Here is a 25,930-nt window from a genome sequence, read left to right on the forward strand (position 1 = left end):
GTTGAAAGCTGCATTATTAAAAGCAGCTATCACAGTGGTACTATATAAACATTCTTAAACCTGCTTAATCCACTTGAGCGTCAAAGGGGGCCAAAAGTCTATCCTAGTAGCGCTGGTCGCAAGGCATTAAACAGGTCTGCACAGGGTGCTAGTCCATCATATAGCAATCTGTTGCCCACATCCACATACTAACATATGGTCAAAATTAGATAAACCAATCTAAATCTAACCAGGAAGTAGAAGAAAAGCTAGAAAACACAAAGGAAAATACATACACATGGAGAATATGAAAACTCCACATAGACGACAACTGGGTACGAACATCAGCACTGGACACCAGATCCTTGATTAGCAGCACTGACTATTGCCATACCATGCCTCTCTTGAATTACTATAAATAAAGAATACTTAAAAAGAAGATTAAAAGACAATTCAACTGAAAATATTAGTAGATGAAAGGAAGTAAATTAATTATTCATTCTAGATAATGAAAAAAATTATTATAAACAATTATGAACTTAAAATTGATAAATTCAAAGAAACGCCTGCATCCTATCTTACTTTAAACATACCAGGTCATATGTTAAATATTTATTAATGTAAGACAAAATAAGGAATGCTAATTACATAAAAATAATGCTTTAATATCATTCAATATCACATAGTATTATATAAAAAATAGTATATGGTAATATGAATACCATTTATTCCTTACAGTAGGAGCAAGAAGCTGATACTCTATGGCCACTTATGGTCTGTGGGAGTAACCCAGACTGTTCCACCACCTTACCAATTGCAGTAAAGAATAAAGTTAAATGGCAATCATATTATAGCAACATTAATATAAGATGTACACTTGGCCACAGGTCTTGGCAAACAAAGGCAGTTGCATAAAACTAATTAGACCACTAATTGCTGAATTACTGTATATGAAGAAAAAAGTGCTTAATTTTCAGCATGAAAAAAAATTTGCTTTATCGTTCATCTTCTAAACATAAAATGGTTCTCTAAGCTTGAGTGCAAGTTATAGTGTATTCTAGCTCAAGGAAAGTGCTTATTTACAAAACAGAAGTTCCATACAGAAAATACAAGCAGGCAGCCCCAGCAGGACTGCATTTTAAGCATGTCTAAGAAAAACAATTAATTACTGTATATGTCATCTCCATCAGATTGATTAACATAATAAACATAGCACTGATACAAGATGTAACATATCCAAGTTATATACATTTATTATTGAAATACAGATGGACTGCATGATAACACTTCAAATGATGCCTAGGACAAAGGTTGTACAGCTCTGACTGTGCATTTTAGCTAGCCCAGTGAGAGTGCAGAGCAATCAATTTGCTTAGGTCCACCAGCCTAAAACAATTTTTCCTATAAAGACTATGGGCTTATGGGTTTATTTTCCTCTCTCACTCTACATTTTTCAAAGAAAGACAAGCTGAGTGGATGACCAAAAAGTTTAATGAAAAAAGGTTACATAAATCTTAAGACAAAGTTGGAGTACTTCATTTGACTGTTTAAAAAAAATGTAAAAATGGGTCAGTGACCCATTTTTCTTACTAGCCATTCAAAAGTGCATTACATTCCAAAAAACTAAAACAAGGAAAATTCCTGTTAAAATTTGTGGAAGGTACCACTGTTTAGAAGGCTGAAGCCAAAATTAAGGTTTCTAAAAGTATAAAATAAAAACAAGTTGTCTACATTACATAGAAATGTGTCTCAAATCACCTCATGTCTCCAAGCATAAATTTATGTTTTTTTTTTTTTTTTTCCTGAAAGTAACTTCATGCCAATACAGGAAGGCTAGAGATGTCCAGGGTGAACATATTCAATACTCTTCCAAGACACTATACGGTAGACAAATCAGATGCCCAGCAAGCTGTTAAAATAGAAAAATTAAATGGTAAAGGAAAAGCACTTACAGCAGGCCCAAGTGATTTTTCTTTAAATAGGAGAGGATATGCATTGACACGTCACTTAATCCAGCAGAGGGCAGCTAATAAGTAATTGGGCTCATACTTTTCAACTAAAAAGAATGCACATGCATATTAAAGCTCCAGTCCACTTCTTCATACATAAAACAGCAAAGATAGGGATCTCTGAAATGGCTCAGGCCTCAACTAGCTTTAGTCAGATTTAAATCAAAAGTCTGCACGCCTCCAAAAAATGAAATAAATTTCCTCAGACTGCAACCCACCACAATTTCAAAGGAATAAACAGCACAGATCACCAAGAATGGCAAATCTCTACAGCTGTTTGTGTGTTACAACATGTACATTTAATTAACACTAGTGAAGCCTTAAATTATTTTCAACATCATAGTAGTATTACTTGAATATTAAGAGAGACTATGTTACAATGCACCAGACTGTTGAGAACAGTATTTCTCAGAAAGACATTTTGAATCTATCAAATAATCTCTAATTATAAAGTTGTTAAAGAGTAACCCTATTAAATACAGAAAAAAAAGAATACAGATATAGCTGATATAGAAATTAAATATTAGAAAAAAGTAAACCATACATAAAAAAAAAAAAAAAAAAAAAAAATCCTCATATTCCACAAGAGAAACACTACCTTCTAAAATACAAACTGTGTGCAAAGTCATTGTGTACATGTATGTAGCAAAATAAAACCACTAAATATCTATTTTGATAATGTAATATGTAATTATCGATATTCCCCTATCTATACATATATATATTTTCAAGATTTTACTACAACATAATATTAGAGGTTACAATTAAAAAAATACAACATTTAAAATAATGTAAACTACATCCTACAAAAATAGAAACCCTGGGAAAAGCTATATGCCCAAAGGAAATGTTATAGTGTCCAAATAAAATTACTAAATGAAGATTAAAATAAAAATAAATTAAACAAATAAACAAATTCCATGCCCCACCCCAGTGCTGAATGTTGCTCATTACCGTTCAGTACTGCCATAGAATGTAAAGATTTTTCAATTCTAAAATAACTTTCACAACAAATCCTTAATTTAATCCATCCATGTGTTTTCTTAACAATCTATCCAGAGCAGGCTTCTGGGGCAGCTGGAGTCTTATAAAAAGTCATATTTTACCCATGATTAAAAATGGTATTAAAATAGTATTAATATAAATAAAACCAAAACTGTATGCATCACTACCTCACACCCCTAAACACATAAAAGACATAAGGAAATTGGTACATTAAGACCAACTGCTCTGCTGGAAACTGATTTTAAACTCTTAAAAATAAAAACAGGCCATTAACATAAGCACAGTCCTTCAGAATAACTGTAAATATTATAACTACACATTTCAAAAATTCATCCATTTTAAACAACAGCAATTAAAAAGCTTCAAAGTGTTAAATTCATACAAGCCAGAGACAGGGCAGACTTTGGTATTCAATAGAATCTCAAACATCTCAATACTAACATTAACAGCACAAGTCTTGGCAGATCTGTTGAAAAATGAAAAAAAAAAAAAAAAAAAAAAATAGGCAACAGTGTAATCTGCTGCTGCATCCTACAATCCTGGCACTGAGACGACTATGCTGTACCAAACATTCCTTTGCAAAACATACTCGTTTATAGTAAAACTTTGAACAGAAAACAAGTACAATCTAAATCTAAAGTAGAACTGTAGCTGCCACCAAATATCACATATTTTTGTGGTACATGCTGATGCTCATCCACCCTAAACACTTTTACTACATTAAAGTAACTTGATTGAGCTAGAGTTGAATAAAGTGGTAACATATTATTCATGATCCACAAGTAAAAACATATTTGTCCATTGTATGCTTTCTTTGCCAGGTCTTTTTAAAGAGCAAAAGTAGTCTGTATGATTTAAAACATACATACAGAGGAGTAATAATAGTTGCTAAAAAACTACTGGTGAAAATCTTAAGATTTTCAGCACAAAAAGACTGCAGATTATGCATGTAAAAAGTTTGTTACATTACAATGAAAGAATGGTTCTAATTTGTTTGAAAGTACATTTATGTCAATCATGCTGGGAAAAACTTACTTTGAAAGAGACTATTTTGTCAATTTGTGAAATAAATTGACAACACCACAAGTTATCAGAACTTAAAAGAATGGAGAGTAACTGTTATGAACAATTATAGAAGGGTACAAATCAGAGTCAACATACTTGGCTACACAAATGCGAATATTATAGCTATCAATGTAATGCACAAAGCAATACAGCTGTCAAACTATATAAAAGGTACAATGGATCCTTGCAGTAACCTCTCTCTCTGTATGTATTATATATATATATATATATACATATATATATACATATATATATATATATATATATACATATATATACATATATATACATATATATATATATATATACATATATATACATATATATATATATATATACATATATATATATATATATATATATATATATATATACACAGTATATATATATATATATATATATATACACAGTATATATATATTTACACACACACACACACACACACACACACACATACATACATATATATATATATATATATATATATATATATATATATATACATCATACACACATATACATACATATATATACATATACACACATACACATATACATACAGTACTGTTCAAAAGTTTTAGGCAGGTGTGAAAAAAAATGCTGTAAACAAAGAATGTTTTCAGAAATATAAATAATGATTGTTTATTGTTATCAGTTTACAAAATGCAAAGTGAGTGGTTTGCCTTCAAAACAGCATCAATTCTTATTATCTTAGGTACACTTGCAAAAAGTCAATATTTTGTAGAATTATAGTCAGGTGTATGATGAACCAATTATACCAAACAGGTGCTAATGATCATCAATGTCACACGTAGGGTGAAACACAGTCATTAACTGAAACAGAAACAGCTGTGTAGGAGGCTTAAAACTGGGTGAGGGACAGCCAAACTCTGCTACCAAGGTGAGGTTGTGGAAGACAGTCTCATGTCATGCCAAGATTGTGTCTTGTTGCTGTGCTCAAGGTAGTTATACTGCATCAGCAAGGTCTCTCCCAGACAAAGATTTCAAAGCAGACTGGGGTTTCAAGTTGTGCTGTTCAAGCTCTTTTGAAGAAGCACAAAGAAATGGGCAACGTTGAGGATCGTAGACGCAGTGGTCGGCCAAGGAAACTTAGTGCAGCAGATGAAAGACACATCAAGCTTATTACCCTTCGAAATCGGAAGATGTCCAGCAGTGCCATCAGCTCAGAACTGGCATAAACTGGCAGAAACCAGTGGGACCCAGGTACACCCATCTACTGTCTGGAGAACTCTTCATGGAAGAGTTGCAGCCAAAAAGCCATACCTCCGACGTGGAAACAAGGCCAAGCGACTCAAGTATGTACGAAAATATAGGAACTGGGGTGCAGAAAAATGGCAGCAGGTGCTCTGGACTGATGAGTCAAAATTTGAAATATTTGGCTGTAGCAGAAGGCAGTTTGTTCGTCGATTAATGGTGTTCTCAATGCTGAGAAATATAGGCAGATACTTATCCATCATGCAATACCATCAGGGAGGCATATGATTGGCCCCAAATTTATTCTGCAGCAGGACAACGACCCCAAACATACAGGCAAAGTCATTAAGAACTATCTTCAGCGTAAAGAAGAACAAGAAGTCCTGGAAGTGATGGTATGATCCCCACAAAGCCCTGATCTCAACATCATCGAGTGTGTCTGGGATTACATGAAGAGACAGAAGGATGTGAGGAAGCCTACATCCACAGAAGATCTGTGGTTAGTTCTCCAAGATGTTTGGAACAACCTACCAGCGGAGTTCCTTCAAAAACTGTGTGCAAGTGTACCTAGAAGAATTGATGCTGTTTTGAAGGCAAAGGGTGGTCACACCAAATATTGATTTGATTTAGATTTCTCTTTTGTTCATTCACTGCATTTTGTTAATTGATGAAAATAAATGATTAACACTTCCATTTTTGAAAGCATTCTTTGTTTACAGCATTTTTTCACACCTGCCTAAAACTTTTGCACAGTATTGTACATACATATACATACATACATATACTTATATACACTAGGGAGCTTTGCCCCCTACTCGCTTTGCTCGCCAACCCCCGTGGTTGGTTTTCCGGATACACACTTTTAAGGTTTTTTTTTCTTTGAATTGTTGCTATTTCATTAGTCTCACTTTTATTTCAAAACTTATGTAAAAACAATATTTGGAATCTTTCGAGTCCCAATATGCTGAATGTTTTAAATGAGGTCAGTGAGATGTGTTTAATGACTTTGTCAGGTTAGAGATAATGAAAACTGGAATTCAAAAGACTCAAAAAAAACATAGGCACGAAACACATGCAGAGCAAGATACAGAATATGAAAGCAGAAAAAAACAATGTCAAAAAAAAAGTAAACATCACATTAACGCAAAAAAAGAGAAATTATTACTCGGAGAAATAACGAAAAGGCAAATAGAGATCGAATATATGGACACAGGTGATATGTCAGATATAAATATTGTAAGGCTTTGAAGTTTAAGTCAGAGAATTTCAAAAACGGGGTTTACCTCACATGCATTTATTGGTTACTTTGCAAAAAAAGTATTAACTGCTGATATAGATTGCTTTGTCTGTGCTGAAATTCCAAACAGAGAAACCTATCCTGAATGATCTCTAACCTGCTCTGCATGTGTTTGGCCCTTTATTTTGTAACCTCTTTATGATGTTTTACTTTGTTTTCTACTCTGTCTTTTATCTCTGACCTCGCTTTGTCCTGCTTTTTTTTCCCCCAATGACACCTGGTCTGTGGTAATTATTTTCCCTTTTTTGAGTATTAATTTCCGTTTGTTTGCGCTACTGTGATCTTTACTTTCTTTTTTTTATACTTTCTAATTTTCCTACTTTCATATTCTTTAACTTTCTCCACATTTGAATTGCGTATACATTTTTGTTTTTTTTGGAGCCTTTCGAATTGCACTGCTTTCATAGTCTGCTCTGCATTGTATAGCGCCAACGTTTGTGAATGTCTTCATGAAGTTCTACTTTGTCTTTTAGTTGGTCTTTTAATTCTGAGCCCGATTGGATGCGATTTGTTTCAATTCCTCTTGTTACAGGCTGATAATTACTTGCCTTATTTTCTGAATTTGCACCTAGATTATTTTTTCTTTCCAACGCTTTTGAGTCTCTTCTTTCCACGCTGCTTTCTTCTTCGCTTATTCATCGACGTTTCATTTATAACGTATTGTCCTTATACGCTTTATATGCGCTGAGACCCTGGATCTGTATGTGCTCAAATCCTTCACAAGACTGAATGTTTTGCTGCCCCGTTGTCTTATTTGATAGATTGTAAGTAGGGTGTGTCTTGCAAGAATCTCATGTTCTACGTCATCGCAAGACGGTCCTGGGTCAATCTCTTGGCACAATGTCTCATATTTAAGGTCCTCGCAGGTCTTTTAACTATCTTCCGTGATCTTAAAGTGAAGGTCACATAAAATCCCCTAGTCCTCCACTCCCACAGGATTTTTTTTTTTTAATAATAGAGAGATACGCACACTAATATATATATATATATTACACACACACACACACACATATATATATATACATACATATACAGTATCTAGAAAAATCATTATTTGTGGAAATGTGAAAATGACAAAAACATTTCAGTGACATTTAAATCACAAACTCATAGTGTATCATTTTGTTCTTCTATACCAATACATACATGGCTAATAATTTAATATAATGCTTTGTGATATATTTTTGGTTTTCCCCTTCAGCCCATAAATGTATAAATGTTTTGGTGTGCCCACTCTAAAGCAAGCAACATTCAGTTGACCATGGGAAAAGCAGGACTTTCTAAATTAATGCCTGCTACCCAGAGTGACTGTCCTTCAGACTTATTTATAGTCATAGCAAATGCAAGGCGCACTGGATATTGCAGTTGCTTAAAATCGAACGGCATGTCAGTGGGTATCATAGGAATGCATGGAATGAACACATCTTCTCCTTCAGCATTTTCAGTTAAAATTGTTGCTTCTATCATGGTTGGGAGGACTTTATTCACACATAGCCTTACTTCATTGCACAATTTTGGTGGGTCAATAGCACGCAACACCATTAACGGTGATCCAGTTTTAAGATACAGCTTGCTCACGATCTAGAAGAGTATTGACAAATTGTTATGCTATGGTGGAGCCTGGAAGCTTATCCTGCCTTCTTGTTATTGTTATAAAGTCTTTTATTTTTAAGCGGCAGAATTCCTCATTCGCAAACCCAATTATTGTTTTTAAAGTTGTTACGAATGTTTGGGAGAACTTTGTTCAGAACATCCTGAACTGAGGGCACTACTTTGCAAAAATCTGATGGAATAGAAATTAGATTAGTTATAGGATCAGTAGACAATTTGCTAGCACTGAGGGGCAACAGTTGCTCTGGAATGTTCTGTTCGGTTATAACTCCCTGTAAATGAACTCACATATTAGTAGTCGGTAACATTTTTTGAAAAACCTTGTAATAAATTTGACCTTGCACTTTAAAAGTAGGCATGAAGCCAGTTTCTTCAACTTTTGTGGTTGCACCTAAAGATGTCATTTGGAAACATAAATTATAACTCTTTACATTTTGTAGGAAGTGTTTAGATTCTGAAGTAGTTCCTGATATACAGGACAGGAGTGGTTTGGGAGGCAGTTTAACTTTCCACTTGAGCAACACATTCCAGGTGATTCAGTTCTGATGTTTTTTGCTTGACAATGATCACATATTACATCCACCCCCACCCCCAACTATAACTCTCAAGTAAAACTAGCAATCGTAATTTCAAATCATAATTAAATGCTTCTAATTTCAAATTGAACCACATAAATGTTAACCTTGATTAGGCATGTTGCATGCAGTCATTTTCAAGTCAGGGTTCATGCTATTGAACCATTTCAGCACCTCTTGACTCAGTATGTCACATACAGTCATTTTCAAGTTGGCCTTCACACTGTTGAGCCCTTAACACTTCTTACTTGGCTTTCTTCAAGTCATTAATAATTCCACTTTTCTTGGATTGATTTGTCCAATAGATTTTCACCTTTCAGGGTCATTTTGGAAATAAAAAGTGCTTAAATGATGTAACTCTTAAAAGGCAGGTCACAGTTCAGTTTACTTCAGTGTTCAGTGCTCATGAAGCGATATGCGACTAGAAATAGTGCTCTCAAGGATAGGATTTAAAAATTATATTTTTATTCTAGAAAAAACAGACAGTTTTCTATATTTAAGTCAATCTGATGTTACTAGTAATAAATACTAAATGTGTCAAAAATGAAAATTACAATATTAAAAACTATAATACCTGTGACAACTAAACAAAGACAATTGCAAATTACAATCACGCAGTATTGGGAAAAGACCCTGAAAGGCAACTAAAACACGTTTTTAACATTTTTTGGGGGGGGGGGAGGGGGGGGGGGGGGGGGGGGGAGAGAGAATGTGAAGAGGAAAACATTTGACAAAAGAACCATTTCAATGAAATAGTGGTGAAATTTAAAAATAATGACCTCCAATACAGTACCTACGGTTTTCATTTGTCAAGGGGATAAAATCAGGGGAAGGGAGTGGAGTGTCTAGGTTTCATGGTACCCTATCATGTCCATATGGTCCTAGAGACTAACTGTGCAAAGTTTGGTCCAGATCAGTCAAAGGGTTTAGGACTGTATATGGAACCCCCTCCCTAACTCAAAACACTCCTTACTTTACAATCTAAAAACAATTTGCTTTTAAAAACAACTTTCTATATTTATATTTATTGTATTTATTGATTAGTGAATATTGAATTTTATTAAACATACATAAAGTACTGCAGAGTGACCTGTGGTCATGTGTTTACGACCAAGCGATTATATTACAAAGTGATAGCCACCACAATGGCACGAAGAAGAACAGTAGCGACATCTCCCGAGTGTCAAGCAAATCATACAAGGTCCTTCAGTGACAAAGAAAGAGACAAGACCATGAAGCACATAGGCAAGCAAGGTGCATTTCATTATTTCATTTTTGTATTTTTCAGAATTTTGTTTCAATGAAATGATTATTTGATTTCTAGGATCATTTACATATAATGTGTGAAGCACCTATTGCAATAACCCATGTTTGTGTGTCTATCTGTCCATCCGCATGAAACATCTCGTCCCCCAGTGGACCAATTTTGCTGAAATGTGGCAAACTTATTCTTCAATTAAATTTGGTGTGGCAGTTCAATTTTCATTGAGATATCTCAAACAGATTGCCCTACACAAAGTTTTAAAATTGAAAGGCATTGGTGAATCTGTGAAATCTTATATCTTAAACAAGTGAAACATTCTGAATGACTTCAACTATAAATTACTGTTTCAATTCTACCTTGAGAACAGTTACAACAATTTGTATACTTTCCTCTTTTTCACCTCTGATAGCTTCTACAAACAACTAACAGATCCCCAATACAAGATAATGAAACACCAGCAGACTTGCTCTAAGTTCAAATCAGAAAACTCCCAATAGTGGACAACAGTACTGTCAGATTACTGAAGGAACAGAAAGATAAAAAACCCAACAACAATTCCCATTCTACTTAAAAGAATATTCAACACAAAAACACTATGCTTTTATATGTTACTTACCCAATGTACATTTGTAGTGACGGCAGAGAAAAATTTATAATCTCATTTGTTCTTGCAAAGTGGAGATATATTGTATCAGAAACTGTTTTAAGTCTATGATGACCAATGTTGAATAATAGCAAACAATAGTCGAATATCCATGAAAAAAATCTCATGTTACTTGTGCTGAACAATCCATAGGAGTATTCCTTTAACCCAATTCAAAGGTGCAGGAAGCTGGAACCTATCTTAGGACCACTGGTCCAAAAGCAGCAACCAATCCAGGACAGACTGTCAGTCCATCACAAAGCCCATATAAACTAACACTCACCCTGGGACCCAGAAGCTCTGGTGATCCCAGAACCCCATACTCTTGTAGTATCTTCCATAACACACCAAGTAGTACACTATTACCAGCCTCTTACAAGTTCATAATGCATATGGTTACAAGATGGGCAAACCAGCACAAACTAATTTATCTATGCAAGAACAGAGTTTGTCCACTGTTCTATGGCCAAGATCATTAAAAACACAATATTACTATAGTAGAAAAAGCACAAGAAAAAATGTTGCTAAGAATTGTAATTTAAGGTAAAAATTATCTCATCTGTCAATAAGAATATTGAAAAAGAAATCAAAATGTGATTATTTCCTGCTTTAATATGACTATTATATAAATATTAGAGCTGGGCAACAATAAAATTTTTTAATCGCGATTAATCTCATGATTGTCTGCGATTAATTGCAGACAATCACAACAAATCACATTGTTATGCACAAAATTCAATAATGAACTCAAAAGTAGTATATTGTGTGTATTTGGTTTGCAAACACTTTAAACAAATAAGGTGTTTTTAACAGCAGTATGCCCTTCACATAGTAGAAGTTCAAATATTTCTTGTAAATCTCAACTTAAACATTAATGTAATCAAATCAAATATAAAACCAAAGCTAATTTGCCACTGCCAGGGCATTAACGTTTTATCTAGTTTGTTATAGAAAAACAAGTTACCCTCAGAGTCCAGAGCCACAATCATAACATCATAACAGGCACCTTCTGAGCAATAGCAAGTTAACATTTCTAAATCCGTTTTCTTTTTTATCTGAACAGATACCAGCAGAAAACATTTTCTTTTAATCGGGGAGCAGCATAAACAGTCTATGTTCAGTAGCAACTCTTCGAGGGGCTAATATTTTTTTCCAAAAAATTCAGTTTTCTGAAATGCGCACAAAGCATTGGTTTCACACATAAATCAACATAAAACGTCTGTTGCTGCCTGTTGTGCCTGCTGTTGGCGCCTGTTTGCAGTTTGCAGCAGCAGTGGCTGTGCAGGGGGGGGGCGGCTCAACAGTCGGCAAGAATACACAGTGGGCTGGCTGCCTGGCTGTCTTTCTGAGACAGGTGCGCAGGAGTGGCAGTTGCAGTGAGATGCAATATGGCTTGTACCTCCTGTCATCGTGTCTGTCCTCCCAGGCGAACATTGCCAGAGGTGCATCAGCTACACGATCAGCTGATGCTGGTACCTCACTTTCGTTTTTGATCTACATCTCCAGCTCACTTGCATCAAAATCGGAGTCCGACAAATCAGAGTCCAATTCAGTAATAATATGAGAAAAGTCATCCACGGATTATTTTGCTTTGACCATTCATTTTGGTATCTCTCCACATGCAATTTTAGAAGCAGTTTGCTCTTCACTACTCATGCACGCGCAGGGAATCGAGGTCAAATCAACAAAGCTAACTTTCTTTCAAGCTAAACCATATAGAAAATCGCTGTAACAAGAAGATCAATGATCTCTATCAATTGCTAGCGAGACGGAGGCTTTCAAAATAATAACAACAACAAAAACTGCGTTAATGCGTGATAAAATAATTGTCAGCATTAATTAATGCATTAACGCGATAATAACACGTTAGCTTGCCCAGCCCCGATAAATATACAACTTTAAAACCTCCAATAGGTCTTCTCTGTCTGTCAAAAACGGAGGCTTGATACAACTCTCTTAAGGAAGCAGTACCTTGACATTATTCTTTTGGATATATATTGTGTTGTGTGTTGCAGACAATCTCACCATGAGTATCTGAATACAGAATATCTTGAATATTTGAAGAAAGACTAACTCCCAAACAGCCACCAGGGTGACGAAAGGTGACAAACATAATTGCTGATGCAGATTCTGACATGCCTGTCATTGCAGTTGTGGAAGGAACTCAGCCAGCATACTCCACATCTAACAAGAGGACAAGCTTCTACCACGGTTGTTAGTGATATCCTCAAAGACCCTTCATTCTCACCCCGCAGAACAACATCAAAAAGTCATTTGTCACTTTTGTCTACAGCTCCACCACCAACTGGTTATGAGACGCCACCAAAACATTGTGCAAAAAATTACTGTATGAAATGTTTCTGAACTTAAGGATATGATAAAGTTTTTAAGCAGGCAATGAATGGATTTGAAATAAATGAAAGAAGGTATAAAATGATACAAAGATTGAATGAAATGCCTTGATAAATGGCAGAAGTAAAGACAGGAAAAAATGGGGAATGAAACAAACAGTAAAATGTACATGAATGGTGCCCAGCTCCACAATGCAAAATATGTGCGAAAACCCCACATTGAACAGAGGGCAACTGTGACAAATTAAATGGTGATGGTCTTAGACTACAAATCTAAAACTTTTTATAATAAGAGATTCAGAAATTAGAATTATAAACTTTTTTTCTATCTTGCTCTTAGAATTCCTAAAGTAGTTGAATGTATAAATCCTACTGAACTGAAGTCAAGAGTTGTTTTCAAAAATCCTTAGAAACATAATTAAAAAAGAAACTGAAAGAACACAGTGCTTAACTGGAAATATTCTCCAAGGGCTTCAATTGAAAAATTTGACAGTTTCTGAAAAAGAAAATGTAATATGCTATTGCAGAGAAAAAAATTTCAATAAAAATATTCAGATATATATCTTCCCAGATATACAGTGCATCCGGAAAGTATTCACAGCGCATCACTTTTTCCACATTGTTATGTTACAGCCTTATTCCAAAATGGATTAAATTCATTTTTTTTCCTCAGAATTCCACACACAACACCCCATAATGACAACGTGAAAAAAGTTTACTTGAGATTTTTGCAAATTTATTAAAAATAAAAAAATTTAGAAAGCACATGTACATAAGTCTGCGGTGGGTTGGCACCCTGCCCAGGATTGGTTCCTGCCTTGTGCCCTGTGTTGGCTGGGATTAGCTGCAGCAGACCCCCGTGACCCTGTGTTTGGATTCAGCGGGTTGGAAAATGGATGGATGGATGGATGTACATAAGTATTCACAGCCTTTGTCATGAAGCTCAAAATTGAGCTCAGGTGCATCCTGTTTCCCCTGATCATCTTTGAGATGTTTCTGCAGCTTAATTGGCGTCCACCTGTGGTAAATTCAGTTGACTGGACATGATTTGGAAAGGCACACACCTGTCTATAAAGGGTCCTACAGTTGACAGTTCAAGCCAAAGCACAAACCAAGCATGAAGTCAAAGGAATTGTCTGTAGACCTCCGAGATAGGATTGTCTCGAGGCACAAATCTGGGGAAGGTTACAGAAAAATTTCTGCTGCTTTGAAGGTCCCAATGAGCACAGTGGCCTCCATCATCCGTAAGTGGAAGAACTTCGAAACCACCAGGACTCTTCCTACAGCTGGCCGGCCATCTAAACTGAGCTATCGGGGGAGAAGGGCCTTAGTCAGGGAGGTGACCAAGAAGGCCAATACCATCCCTACAGTGAAGCATGGTGGTGACAGCAGCATGCTGTGGGGATGTTTTTCAGCGGCAGGGACTGGGAGACTAGTCAGGATAAAGGGAAAGATGACTGCAGCAATGTACAGAGACATCCTGGATGAAATCCTGCTCCAGAGCGCTCTTGACCTCAGACTGGGGCGACGGTTCATCTTTCAGCAGGACAACGACCCTAAGCACACAGCCAAGATATCAAAGGAGTGGCTTCAGGACAACTCTGTGAATGTCCTTGAGTGGCCCAGCCAGAGCCCAGACTTGAATCCGATTGAACATCTCTGGAGAGATCTTAAAATGGCTGTGCACCGACGCTTCCCATCCAACCTGATGGAGCTTGAGAGGTGCTGCAAAGAGGAATGGGCGAAACTGGCCAAGGATAGGTGTGCCAAGCTTGTGGCATCATATTCAAAAAGACCTGAGGCTGTAATTGCTGCCAAAGGTGCATCGACAAAGTATTGAGCAAAGGCTGTGAATACTTCTGTACATGTGATTTCTCAGTTTTTTTATTTTTAATAAATTTGCAAAAACCTCAAGTAAACTTTTTTCACATTGTCATTATGGGGTGTTGTGTGTAGAATTCAGAGGGAAAAAATGAATTTAATCCATTTTGGAACAAGGCTAACATAACAAAATGTGGAAAAAGTGATGCGCTGTGAATACTTTCCGGATGCACTGTATATCTTCCTCTATGTCACTGTTACAACTGGTAAGATCAGGCCACAGTATAATGGATATTGTGTACCCATATAACTTGAGGTGATTGAAGGTTGCACCCACACCTGCATTTCACCTGAGAGCAGATAATTTAAAAATACCACATTATTATTATTTTTTTTTATCTAAACTTGAACAAGGTTTGGTCAATGGCTACAAATGATACAAATGAACACAGACAAGCAAGTTTTTAGATGCTGCCGTGTCACAGAAAAATACAGTATGTTGGATAAAGTCTTGCAAACCATTAATTAATGTATTATTACCCCATCCCTACCCAGAACATAACCCTAGCATTAACCCTATCCCTACTCTGTACTGTACTAGATGACAATTCAATGTTTGTTAATTTATTCTTAATAAATTATTTACCTGTCTATGCCTTCCATGTCCAATTCATTTTGTTTTATTATTGGTTACTCTTCATCTGGTCTTCTTTTTAGCTTCTTTTTTATTACTCCTCTATACCTGTCTGAACTCACCTTCATATGGCTTCCTGCATTGTTTGATCAATCACTTGCTTAAAAATGTTATGCTTTCAAATTTTCTGTATACTTCTGCTTTGTCATTTCTGTTTTAAATATAGAGAAAGTATAATTTGAATTTTTGTTTTGACTGCTTTATTGTTAGGTGTGGTTTTAATAACTAGAAACAATTGATATCTCAGCATCTTCTTTGGGAAATGCAATGTCTAGTGTAAAGTCAGAAGACAAACTCTATAAATGTTTAATCGTATTCTTATTTTTGGAAGCAAATTAGGAAGCAGGGGAAAACAAATCATTTCAGAGAGAACAAATCATTTGTGTCTTGTTCTGTGCCCATGCTCTCATTCTGGGGCACTACTGATTGCAGGGCTTGGCATCTGAACCATTTCAAAAATTCCAAGGAGGCAAAAAAAACTTACAAGTTAAAAAAAAATGAAAATAAATTAATTAAATATTTTTATTTTACTATCTTGAACTATATAAAAATAAAAAATTGAATATCAATCACTATTAAAACATAACCTGGAACATTAAGTTAAATGCAAGAAAACAAAAAGTCCTTTCTTTATCTCCACTCTTTGAAGTCAGATATAGCAGTTTTGCAGGAGTCCTGTTTAAATAATGTGGCACAAACTGTTGAAAAGAAATTGTGTGAGCCACTTTTTTCACTATATATGGTAAACTGACCAGAGTACTGGATATTTTGATTGTTAAAGCAATTCCCTTAAGTGAGGTATTATCAGAATCTCAAGAGTGTTAATAACACGGAGGTGTGGACACTAAATGAAAATAAATTCGATATTTTCTATATAAATGCCCCAAATTTAGATGATAAGTAGTATGCTTAAAGATCAGCTTATAATGATCAGAGATTCTAATATGCAGTAAACCCTTGTCTAGGCAGGTCATCAACAACTGCAACTACAATATCTAAATTTGGCACAGTAATTTCAATTGTCTGATTCTTGTGGATTTCACTTTTTCCACAGGTGATCCTGGAACCTAACCCCCATGACGAGCAAGTGACAACTGTATTATGTAAATGTGTAGAAAAGAATTTCATTATATTTGTAGATTTCTCTATTAATTTGAAGTAATTTACAAACACGTAAAAATCCAAAAGAACCATCAAATTACAAATGAAGATGTGAAGAATCAGGTTGAAGTTACTAAACCAGCAAGTTTGTTGGCTGAGGTTCAGATGCAGTTTTATCCTGCCAGGTAGTTTTTGAACAATTTCACTTGCACAGGTCTCTAAAATGCACAGGGCACAAAATGGAATCCAATCTTAGTTGGAGTACCACTCTTGTAAGCATCCACTCTTACTCAAAACAGGCCTATTTAGAATCATCACTTAACCCAACCTGTGACTCTTAGGAACAGAGTAAGAAAACCAGAGTACCCTGAAAGAACACTGTAACCTCCAGAGGACAATGAAACTCCACATGGAAAATGTCAGCTACAGTCACATCACGTAAAAATCAAGACAAGTTTCAAACTAAGTGATCGATCTACAGCTAGTCTATAACGGAGACAAAATAAGTTGCTGGGTCTGTATATTAATTCCAAAATAACATTTAATGAGCCAGTGTTTAAAAACAAACATATTGGTCAGAAATTCAAGCAGCTACCTCATAATGTATAAGGATTTACAAGTAGAGTGCTGCTAAAACCATATACTTAATTTTCTGAAAATAATTTTGCAAGCACTAAGTTTGTAGTGATCATTTAGTTTTTGAAGCCAACACAGTTAATATGGCACATATTTACATGGTGTTAGAGTGAGCAACTGGGATAAAGTCCAGTTACAAGTATATTAGGGCACTTTAGCCCAGTTCAGTTCAACTGCTAATTCTGGAATGAAACCACATTGAAATAATGACTTAATCTTCAAATCAGAAGCTTAATTTCATAAAGGTATATTTTGAAGTTGCAAAAAAATGCAAAAAGAAGAATTTGGAGAACACAGTAAATACATTAGAAATTTGTGACATTTGTACTTTTTATTAATTAGACTTGTCCACTAAAAGTTACTTTTCAGTGACTGTTACCAGCCAGCTAAATTTCCAGCAAGTAAGGATGTATCACAACAGCAAATGTCTCAGACTTAACAAAATGACTAGCTTACAAACCTCACTTTGAAAGTATGTTAGAAAAGCAAGGTTAAATAGATTTTGTAAATTCAAATCTTAAGCATTTACTAATTTAAATGGCATCTGTAGTAATGTCTGAATTTTGGTTTTTAGTATTAATTTTAATTAGCACTTGTTTCCTCAGTTACAAACCTGAAAAAGTCAGTGAATAAATATGGTATTTGTACATAGTAACATACATCCAACAGTCTATATCATTCTTTATAAAACATGCCCTGAACACACACAAAACCTTTAACTAGCACATACCCCGCCCCCACCCTGGCAAAGAAAAGCTTATACTCATACGCAGCTCTGTGAAAGCTTTCTACTAGTTCATGCATTTTGCTAAAAATAAATTCCTTGTAGGCTATCTAGTTTGCCGTTATGCACTTTTTATTAAACTGATGTCTAGTGTTTGAAATTAAAGGAAGTATCAGGGAGTGTTGGTAAACAACATACCCTGCCTACTACGGGCATCCAAACCACTGAATGTTTTATGCATGAAACCCTAATTTTAATGATCTTTAGACTGCTTGCATTAAAACATTTCAGATGAAGAATTATTGAGTAGCACTTTGTAACTACTGCAAGCATAATGAAAGGTGTTTATTATGCTTTAAATTCATTTTTGAAAGCACAGAACGTAAGTAAACCTTTGCAAGTGTAATTTTAGTGATATGACATTACCATTGACTTCAATTATATGTACGTTGTAGATGGCACTACATGTCATTGATACCACTGAGGTACTGAAAAGGAAAAAAAAAAACACATGGATTGGGCATGGATTCCCAAAGGATGTCACAAGTTTACTGTACTTGCAACACACTGTTAGATATTTTTCAAAAGACATGACACCATTTTTTTTTCATAAAATGGTAAAAATGACTTTGTAGGACATAAAACCATAAATGAACAAGAAGAAAAAAATCATAAGAGTTGTGTAATAAAAACAAAGTGCTAGTGCTGAAACTGTAATTAAATCTTTTTAATTGGACACTACATAAAGACATCAAAAACAAAAAATGGGGTAAGATAATAATTGTAAATGACCACCAGAACTGAACCATAGCACTCAAAAATAAATTTTTTAAAAATCCAAAATGTAAAAATGCTATAATTTTCATATTGGAGAAAACATTCTTCAGTTAGTTCATTTTGTGGAAAGCACCAGGCAACTGTTCAGTTTCACTAAGCAGTACAAACTAAAAAGGTTGCTATAACTTCACATTTTATTTTCTTATAAAGTTTGAAGGAAACAGGATTATATATTTCTACCAGACACATTTACCCATAGTTAGGAAAAAAACTATTTCATTAAAAATGTAAAGTACATTTGGCCAATTAAACTTTAAAATCAAATGACATTCAGATTTAGTGGCCATTCCATGCTCACAGCATAATTAGTGGTTGCACAAATTTTATCGACAATGAAGTTTAAAAACTGCTGGAGAAAAAAATGGAAACTTAATGAAAAAAGCCTTTACTGCATCTTATCTAATTGCAAACTATGAGGTTCATTAAATATACTAATGATCCATACACAAGTAAAATGGTCAGTGTTTTTTGCTCTAGGGAGTTACACATGAAAAATACAAAATACAGGTACCTTTCAACATAGAATAATTTTTTGAACAATTTGAATTAGACAGTCCGCATGAGTGACTTAATTCAGTCTCTTACATTTCCTTTTCTGGAAAAACAAATGACTACTGTATGTCAAATATGGTCACTGGGTCAAAAGGGTATGCTGGCACTTCTGGCGTGTTCATCCAGGATCAGTTCTGGCATTCTAGGTAACTAATCTCTTGAGTCTGAGTGAAAGATAGGAACTCATTTGGAGTAGGCTCTCTGGTGTGTATCAGTACTATAAATTAGGCATAAATATATGAATTGGGGCTAATGGTTGGCCAACATGAACCAAGACCAGCCAGGGATTCATATAATCTATTTTGGTAATCTTATCAAACACACCTTTATACAGTATACTTTAATTCTGTAGTCATAAATTAAAGCAATAAAATGTGCAGTTATAAAATTATTAATCTGCCATATTGCTGCTGCTTCAGGATCAGATGTACAATAACAGTCTTTCACTCTTTGGTCACCACTCTGGTGGGTCATAGCAATCCGTTACCCAGGACTTTGAGCCCTAGGTTACAGATGGCATACTATAATGTTCATGTATTTAAATAAAAAAATAAGTCAGAACATAGACAATGTCCGTTCATTTGTGTTTTCCTTGAATACTTGAGTTTTCATTCGGTGTTAACACTAAATCTGAAGTTTACCGTTGACTCTAAGCTGCCACTATACAAGTATGTGTAGACAGGTGGAGTTTGTCCCAAAAAGGACTGCATACGACTGAGACATGGACATAGCCTTTCATCCAAATATTCCAGAATTGTTACCAAATTAATCCACTTCTTTCAAGAAGCACACATTTTAGGATATAAAACCAAGAAAATTTAAATAAAATTATAATAGGTACAATGTGGCTCAGCAAAGAATCAGTAGCCATCTCCAATGACACAGATTAAACCTTTTTTTGTGTTTTTTTCTTTTCCATTTATCCAACACTTTCACAGTTTTCACTGTACAGAAAATGCAACTGAATACATCCGAAATTTAAATTTATCTGGTGAGTTACAAACTAAAAAGTTCTAATAATTTAGTTAATACCAAGTCAAATAAATCACCTTATGAACATGTCTCACAGTACCTCACAAATAAGCTTGTTGCAAACATTGAAGTTATTTTAGCAAGGCGGCTTAAGTTCATCTTAACTTGCTTATTCACTCTTGCAGTTTGCTTTTAAATATTTCAATGCAAGAGAAGAGTGGGTTTGAAGTATTAATAAAAGCTTACTACATTCAATCTGACAGAAATTCCATCATTGGATCACTGATAGATGTGTAAGCATCTCATTTTACTTGTACTGTAAATAAGAAATAATGCAATAATGTAAGTCTCATATCAATTAACCCATACTATAAAACAATGAAGTAATTCTGACTAAAGTGTCAGTAACAGCATTTTGAACTGAACAGCTCCATTTCATATTTTGGCTGTAGGATAGGCCACTTCCTGTAAACAAGAAGAAATATCTAAAATTTCTCTCCAAATGTAGCAATGGATTCCTTGAAAGAAAATGCTCCATCAGTCCTCAAGTATAAAATTGCACAACACCACCACAGGGGACTCTGTGCGTTAGTAAAGGTTTTACCTCCACACAGCACGTAACCATAGTCAAGGAGGGATGCACTGCCTGACTTGTGGTTTTTGTAAGTGGTTCCAATGATTTCCAGTGGCTAGGAAAAGATCGGGTATTAAAGTTTTTGCATACAAATACATATTTTACTGTTCCATGCATGTTTAAGGAGAGACAACATCATTTCCAAAACAGAATAATTCAAACATGTTTCACTCTTTAGGAAGTACCAACAAAAGGGTTTGCAAAAAGTGAGCTACAGAGCTGAATTTTTTTTTTTTTTTTTTTTACACATACACCTGTACTTGCATGCCAATGTAAATATTTTGGACTGTGATGAGTGGAACATAGACACATAAAATGACTTTCTCAGTACTAACTCAGTGAGAAGGACTGAAATAGCAACTATTGCAATTTTAGCCCTCAGGACTGCACAATTTTGAAACTCAAAATATAATAATACTAAAACTGTGCCATGCTGCTCCTGTAAGAATGGAGATGATCCCTTTAGTTCATTCTGAATTGTAAACCTCTTCTACATCATTGGGATGGAATACAAATCCACAAGATATCAAAATAATAAAACTCTGGCAAACCATTACTATACTACTTTTAGCTTTAAACCAAAGGGTGAGTTGCATGTCTCCATCAAGCTTTAAATAATTGTCACTAAATCCATCCAAAACTACGTGACAACTGAGATCTTCCATCACAGCTTTCACAGTGCCATGGCACAACTCTCTGAAAACCCTTAGCTTTTCATACCAGCTATCTGCTTAGGTCCATCCATGAACTGTCCCTTTGCTCTCATATCAAGGATGAATGCCAAAACCCTCTCTATTCCATTTTAAAAGAAATCTGTTTACTGTACTGGCAATGTTACTGAACATGACTGACGATTTAGCATATTTTATATATATATATATATATATATATATATATATATATATATATATATATATATATATATATATATATATATATATATATATATACAGTGGTGTGAAAAACTATTTGCCCCCTTCCTGATTTCTTATTCTTTTGCATGTTTGTCACACAAAATGTTTCTGATCATCAAACACATTTAACCATTAGTCAAATATAACACAAGTAAACACAAAATGCAGTTTGTAAATGGTGGTTTTTATTATTTAGGGAGAAAAAAAAATCCAAACCTACATGGCCCTGTGTGAAAAAGTAATTGCCCCCCTGAACCTAATAACTGGTTGGGCCACCCTTAGCAGCAATAACTGCAATCAAGCGTTTGCGATAACTTGCAATGAGTCTTTTACAGCGCTCTGGAGGAATTTTGGCCCACTCATCTTTGCAAAATTGTTGTAATTCAGCTTTATTTGAGGGTTTTCTAGCATGAACCACCTTTTTAAGGTCATGCCATAGCATCTCAATTGGATTCAGGTCAGGACTTTGACTAGGCCACTCCAAAGTCTTCATTTTGTTTTTCTTCAGCCATTCAGAGGTGCATTTGCTGGTGTGTTTTGGGTCATTGTCCTGTTGCAGCACCCAAGATCGCTTCAGCTTGAGTTGACGAACAGATGGCCGGACATTCTCCTTTAGGATTTTTTGGTAGACAGTAGAATTCATGGTTCCATCTATCACAGCAAGCCTTCCAGGTCCTGAAGCAGCAAAACAACCCCAGACCATCACACTACCACCACCATATTTTACTGTTGGTATGATGTTCTTTTTCTGAAATGCTGTGTTCCTTTTACGCCAGATGTAACGGGACATTTGCCTTCCAAAAAGTTCAACTTTTGTCTCATCAGTCCACAAGGTATTTTCCCAAAAGTCTTGGCAATCATTGAGATGTTTCTTAGCAAAATTGAGACGAGCCCTAATGTTCTTTTTGCTTAACAGTGGTTTGCGTCTTGGAAATCTGCCATGCAGGCCGTTTTTGCCCAGTCTCTTTCTTATGGTGGAGTCGTGAACACTGACCTTAATTGAGGCAAGTGAGGCCTGCAGTTCTTTAGATGTTGTCCTGGGGTCTTTTGTGACCTCTCGGATGAGTCGTCTCTGCGCTCTTGGGGTAATTTTGGTCGGCCGGCCACTCCTGGGAAGGTTCACCACTGTTCCATGTTTTTGCCATTTGTGGATAATGGCTCTCACTGTGGTTCACTGGAGTCCCAAAGCTTTAGAAATGGCTTTATAACCTTTACCAGACTGATAGATCTCAATTACTTCTATTCTCATTTGTTCCTGAATTTCTTTGGATCTTGGCATGATGTCTAGCTTTTGAGGTGCTTTTGGTCTACTTCTCTGTGTCAGGCAGCTCCTATTTAAGTGATTTCTTGATTGAAACAGGTGTGGCAGTAATCAGGCCTCGGGGTGGCTACGGAAATTGAACTCAGGTGTGATACACCACAGTTAGGTTATTTTTTAACAAGGGGGCAATTACTTTTTCACACAGGGCCATGTAGGTTTGGATTTTTTTTCTCCCTAAATAATAAACACCATCATTTAAAAACTGCATTTTGTGTTTACTTGTGTTATATTTGACTAATGGTTAAATGTGTTTGATGATCAGAAACATTTTGTGTGACAAACATGCAAAAGAATAAGAAATCAGGAAGGGGGCAAATAGTTTTTCACACCACTGTATATATATATTCCATTTACATTTTGACAGTTTTCATTTGCACAGTACCCTGGCTGATATACTGTTAACAGTCTGAACCAGTTACTGTGCATGTTAAAAACATAGTTTAATTCATCTTGGAATTTTGCTGGGTTTTAAAGTTTCTTGACATACTGCTGATTTTCAGAGACTATCTCTCACCATGTACGTTATACTGTACTTAAAAGATGTTATTAGAGGATTGTGACAACAGACTACAAAATATCAAATTTCATATAAAGAGAATGTACAGAGGATTTGTACTGTTAAAAGTGCCGCTGACCAAAAGATATCGGTTCCGGTAAAGTCTACAACTAGGTACATTCCTATGTCATTCATGAAGTCTGTATTTTGAACACAAACACGACCCCCTGTATACATTACAACCACCAGTTTCTTGTTGGGAAATTGTAGATGATGATGCTATACTCGGCGCCCTGCGAATTTTACGCAGGTACACTGGAATGCACAATGCCACTGTATGGCAGCAGGACAACTAATTTTCAATCGCAGCCCCGTACTTCTTTACTACACTCTTGTCAAAGGTCTCAGAAGGACAGATTTAATTAATGCTACCGCATACTGCAGCAATCACCTCACTGATAGCGAAAATACGGACAAAAACCACTATAAAAGCCACGATCACAATCCAGGTCTCTTCAGAGATCAGTGCCACATTTTATTTCTAAAAATTGTATCAACTTAAAAAAAAATAGCGAGTAATAGAGAAAAGTAAATGTTTAACATATGAAACATCAGCAAACCGGTTTCGATCGTGTTGCGACAAATGTAACAAACGTGCTTACTGTACACGCGCGCAGATACAAACGCAGACAGAAGTGCGCGCTCCTGCTCGTGTACTCCCACTGACACTCACACCGGTGCGCGTCCCCGCTCACACGTTAACATCTTCACAAAATGGCCACTACTCGTGGTATCTTGACACCAACAGATATGCTAGAAAGTTGAGAAATGGCAGCCTGGTAGCTTTTAACAAGACAGGTTAATATAAACGAAATTGGTCACTTTGCGCGTTCACCGAATAGATGGGCTGGGCCAATAAAAGCAGTTAACCCCTTAAGCACTGTCGCCACCCTACTTACGAACGAGCACGCGCACTAGCGATCTGTGCTCTAGCCGAGAAGCAGACACTACAGAATTAGAAACCGAAATCAGGTGAAGGAACTCTCACATCGAAAAAGCAAGACAAACACCAAATATTGTAAAACATGCTAGCAAAGTGGCGTTTTCCCATAGACCGCTCTCCAGCAAGCTCCGCGCAGTTTCTATGCGCTGCCTATCTTAGTTCAACAGATTGCAGCCACTAGCGCGCGTGATGCGATTATCACTTGGCATCCTCGGCGCCTTTTCTGTCGTTTCTCTCCGCTTCACTTCCCTCCTCTCCTCACCTCGTCCTCTCGCTCATTCCTGAAACACAGACATGCCGCTCGCTTCTTGTAGCCTTCCCCGTCATAAGTCCGTGTCTGGTTTGGCTTGAACTTCATCATATATACCCGATCCTCTGTCCGGAGTGCCCACAGGCAACAGAGAAAGAAAATGCCCAGCAAGGATGTGCTCGAGCCAGAGCCCTTCGGATGAAAGGGTGGGACTAAACCGGCATGAACAGAGCGAGTAAGTCCGGCTGCCGACACTTCTCAAGTTTGTAGCCGCTAGCACTAAAGGGCCGTGGGCGCGGAGTGTGCCTCCTCCATGGAGTCTCTTCGTGAGTCTGCTCGTCTTCACCCCACTCCGCCCGAGCTTCTAATGTTCGTTCTCTCCCGAAGTACGTATATGTGCTGCGCCTCTCAGGCTAGAGCTCCTATTTAAGAAGACTCTCGTTTCGCACAACACCTCCCACTGACCCCCGCGTGCAGCGCGTAGCCACCGCCTCCTCAGCGTCGTCGTCTCGGGCTTGGGGTGTTTGCGGGCAGGCGTGCACGCGCCTGCCAGTCTGCGGAGGCCCCTTGTGACCTGACCTTACTGTAGGCAGGCAGTCCTTCAGCGAAGCGGGAATTTAACAATGCAGTCAGTCAGTTGGTCGATCTGTCGGTCGTGCCAGCGGACAGAGTCCCTACTATATATTTTGGTGATTGTGTGGTTTCCTTTGGAGTTTCCTTTACGAACTTTTAATTTTGATGTCACCTTGAATGAACAGCCCCTACTGTAAATAAAAAATAAATGGGTATCATAGTGTTTAACACAATTCCAGGATAGCAACCCAGTGTTGGACTAATATGGATGAGATTTGGTGTGTTCATGAGTACACCATGGACTGATGTTCCATCAACTGACGCTTCTTTCCTCCCTTTATGATGATATGGCGTTTATCACACCAGCAACCTTTTGAACCGGGTCAAA

At 36.3% G+C, this 25,930-nt stretch overlaps 1 protein-coding gene across 2 annotated transcripts in view; it reads right to left on the reverse strand.

Annotated features, from left to right (window-relative positions):
* nudt4a (nudix (nucleoside diphosphate linked moiety X)-type motif 4a) overlaps positions 1–25,473 on the reverse strand; it is a 72,659-nt gene extending 47,186 nt beyond the window's left edge. Inside the window, exon 1 of one of the 2 annotated variants that reach the window (XM_051935270.1) lies at positions 24,982–25,473. In XM_051935270.1, coding sequence (XP_051791230.1) covers positions 24,982–25,080 — 99 coding nt within the window. In that variant the 5' untranslated portion in view covers positions 25,081–25,473. The remainder of the gene's footprint in view (positions 1–24,981) is intronic. The other variant, XM_051935280.1, reaches the window with a different exon arrangement.
* Between the last annotated feature and the right edge of the window lie 457 nt (positions 25,474–25,930).

This window comes from Erpetoichthys calabaricus, chromosome 1, assembly GCF_900747795.2.
Source record: "Erpetoichthys calabaricus chromosome 1, fErpCal1.3, whole genome shotgun sequence".
Taxonomy (NCBI): Eukaryota; Metazoa; Chordata; class Cladistia; order Polypteriformes; family Polypteridae; genus Erpetoichthys; species Erpetoichthys calabaricus.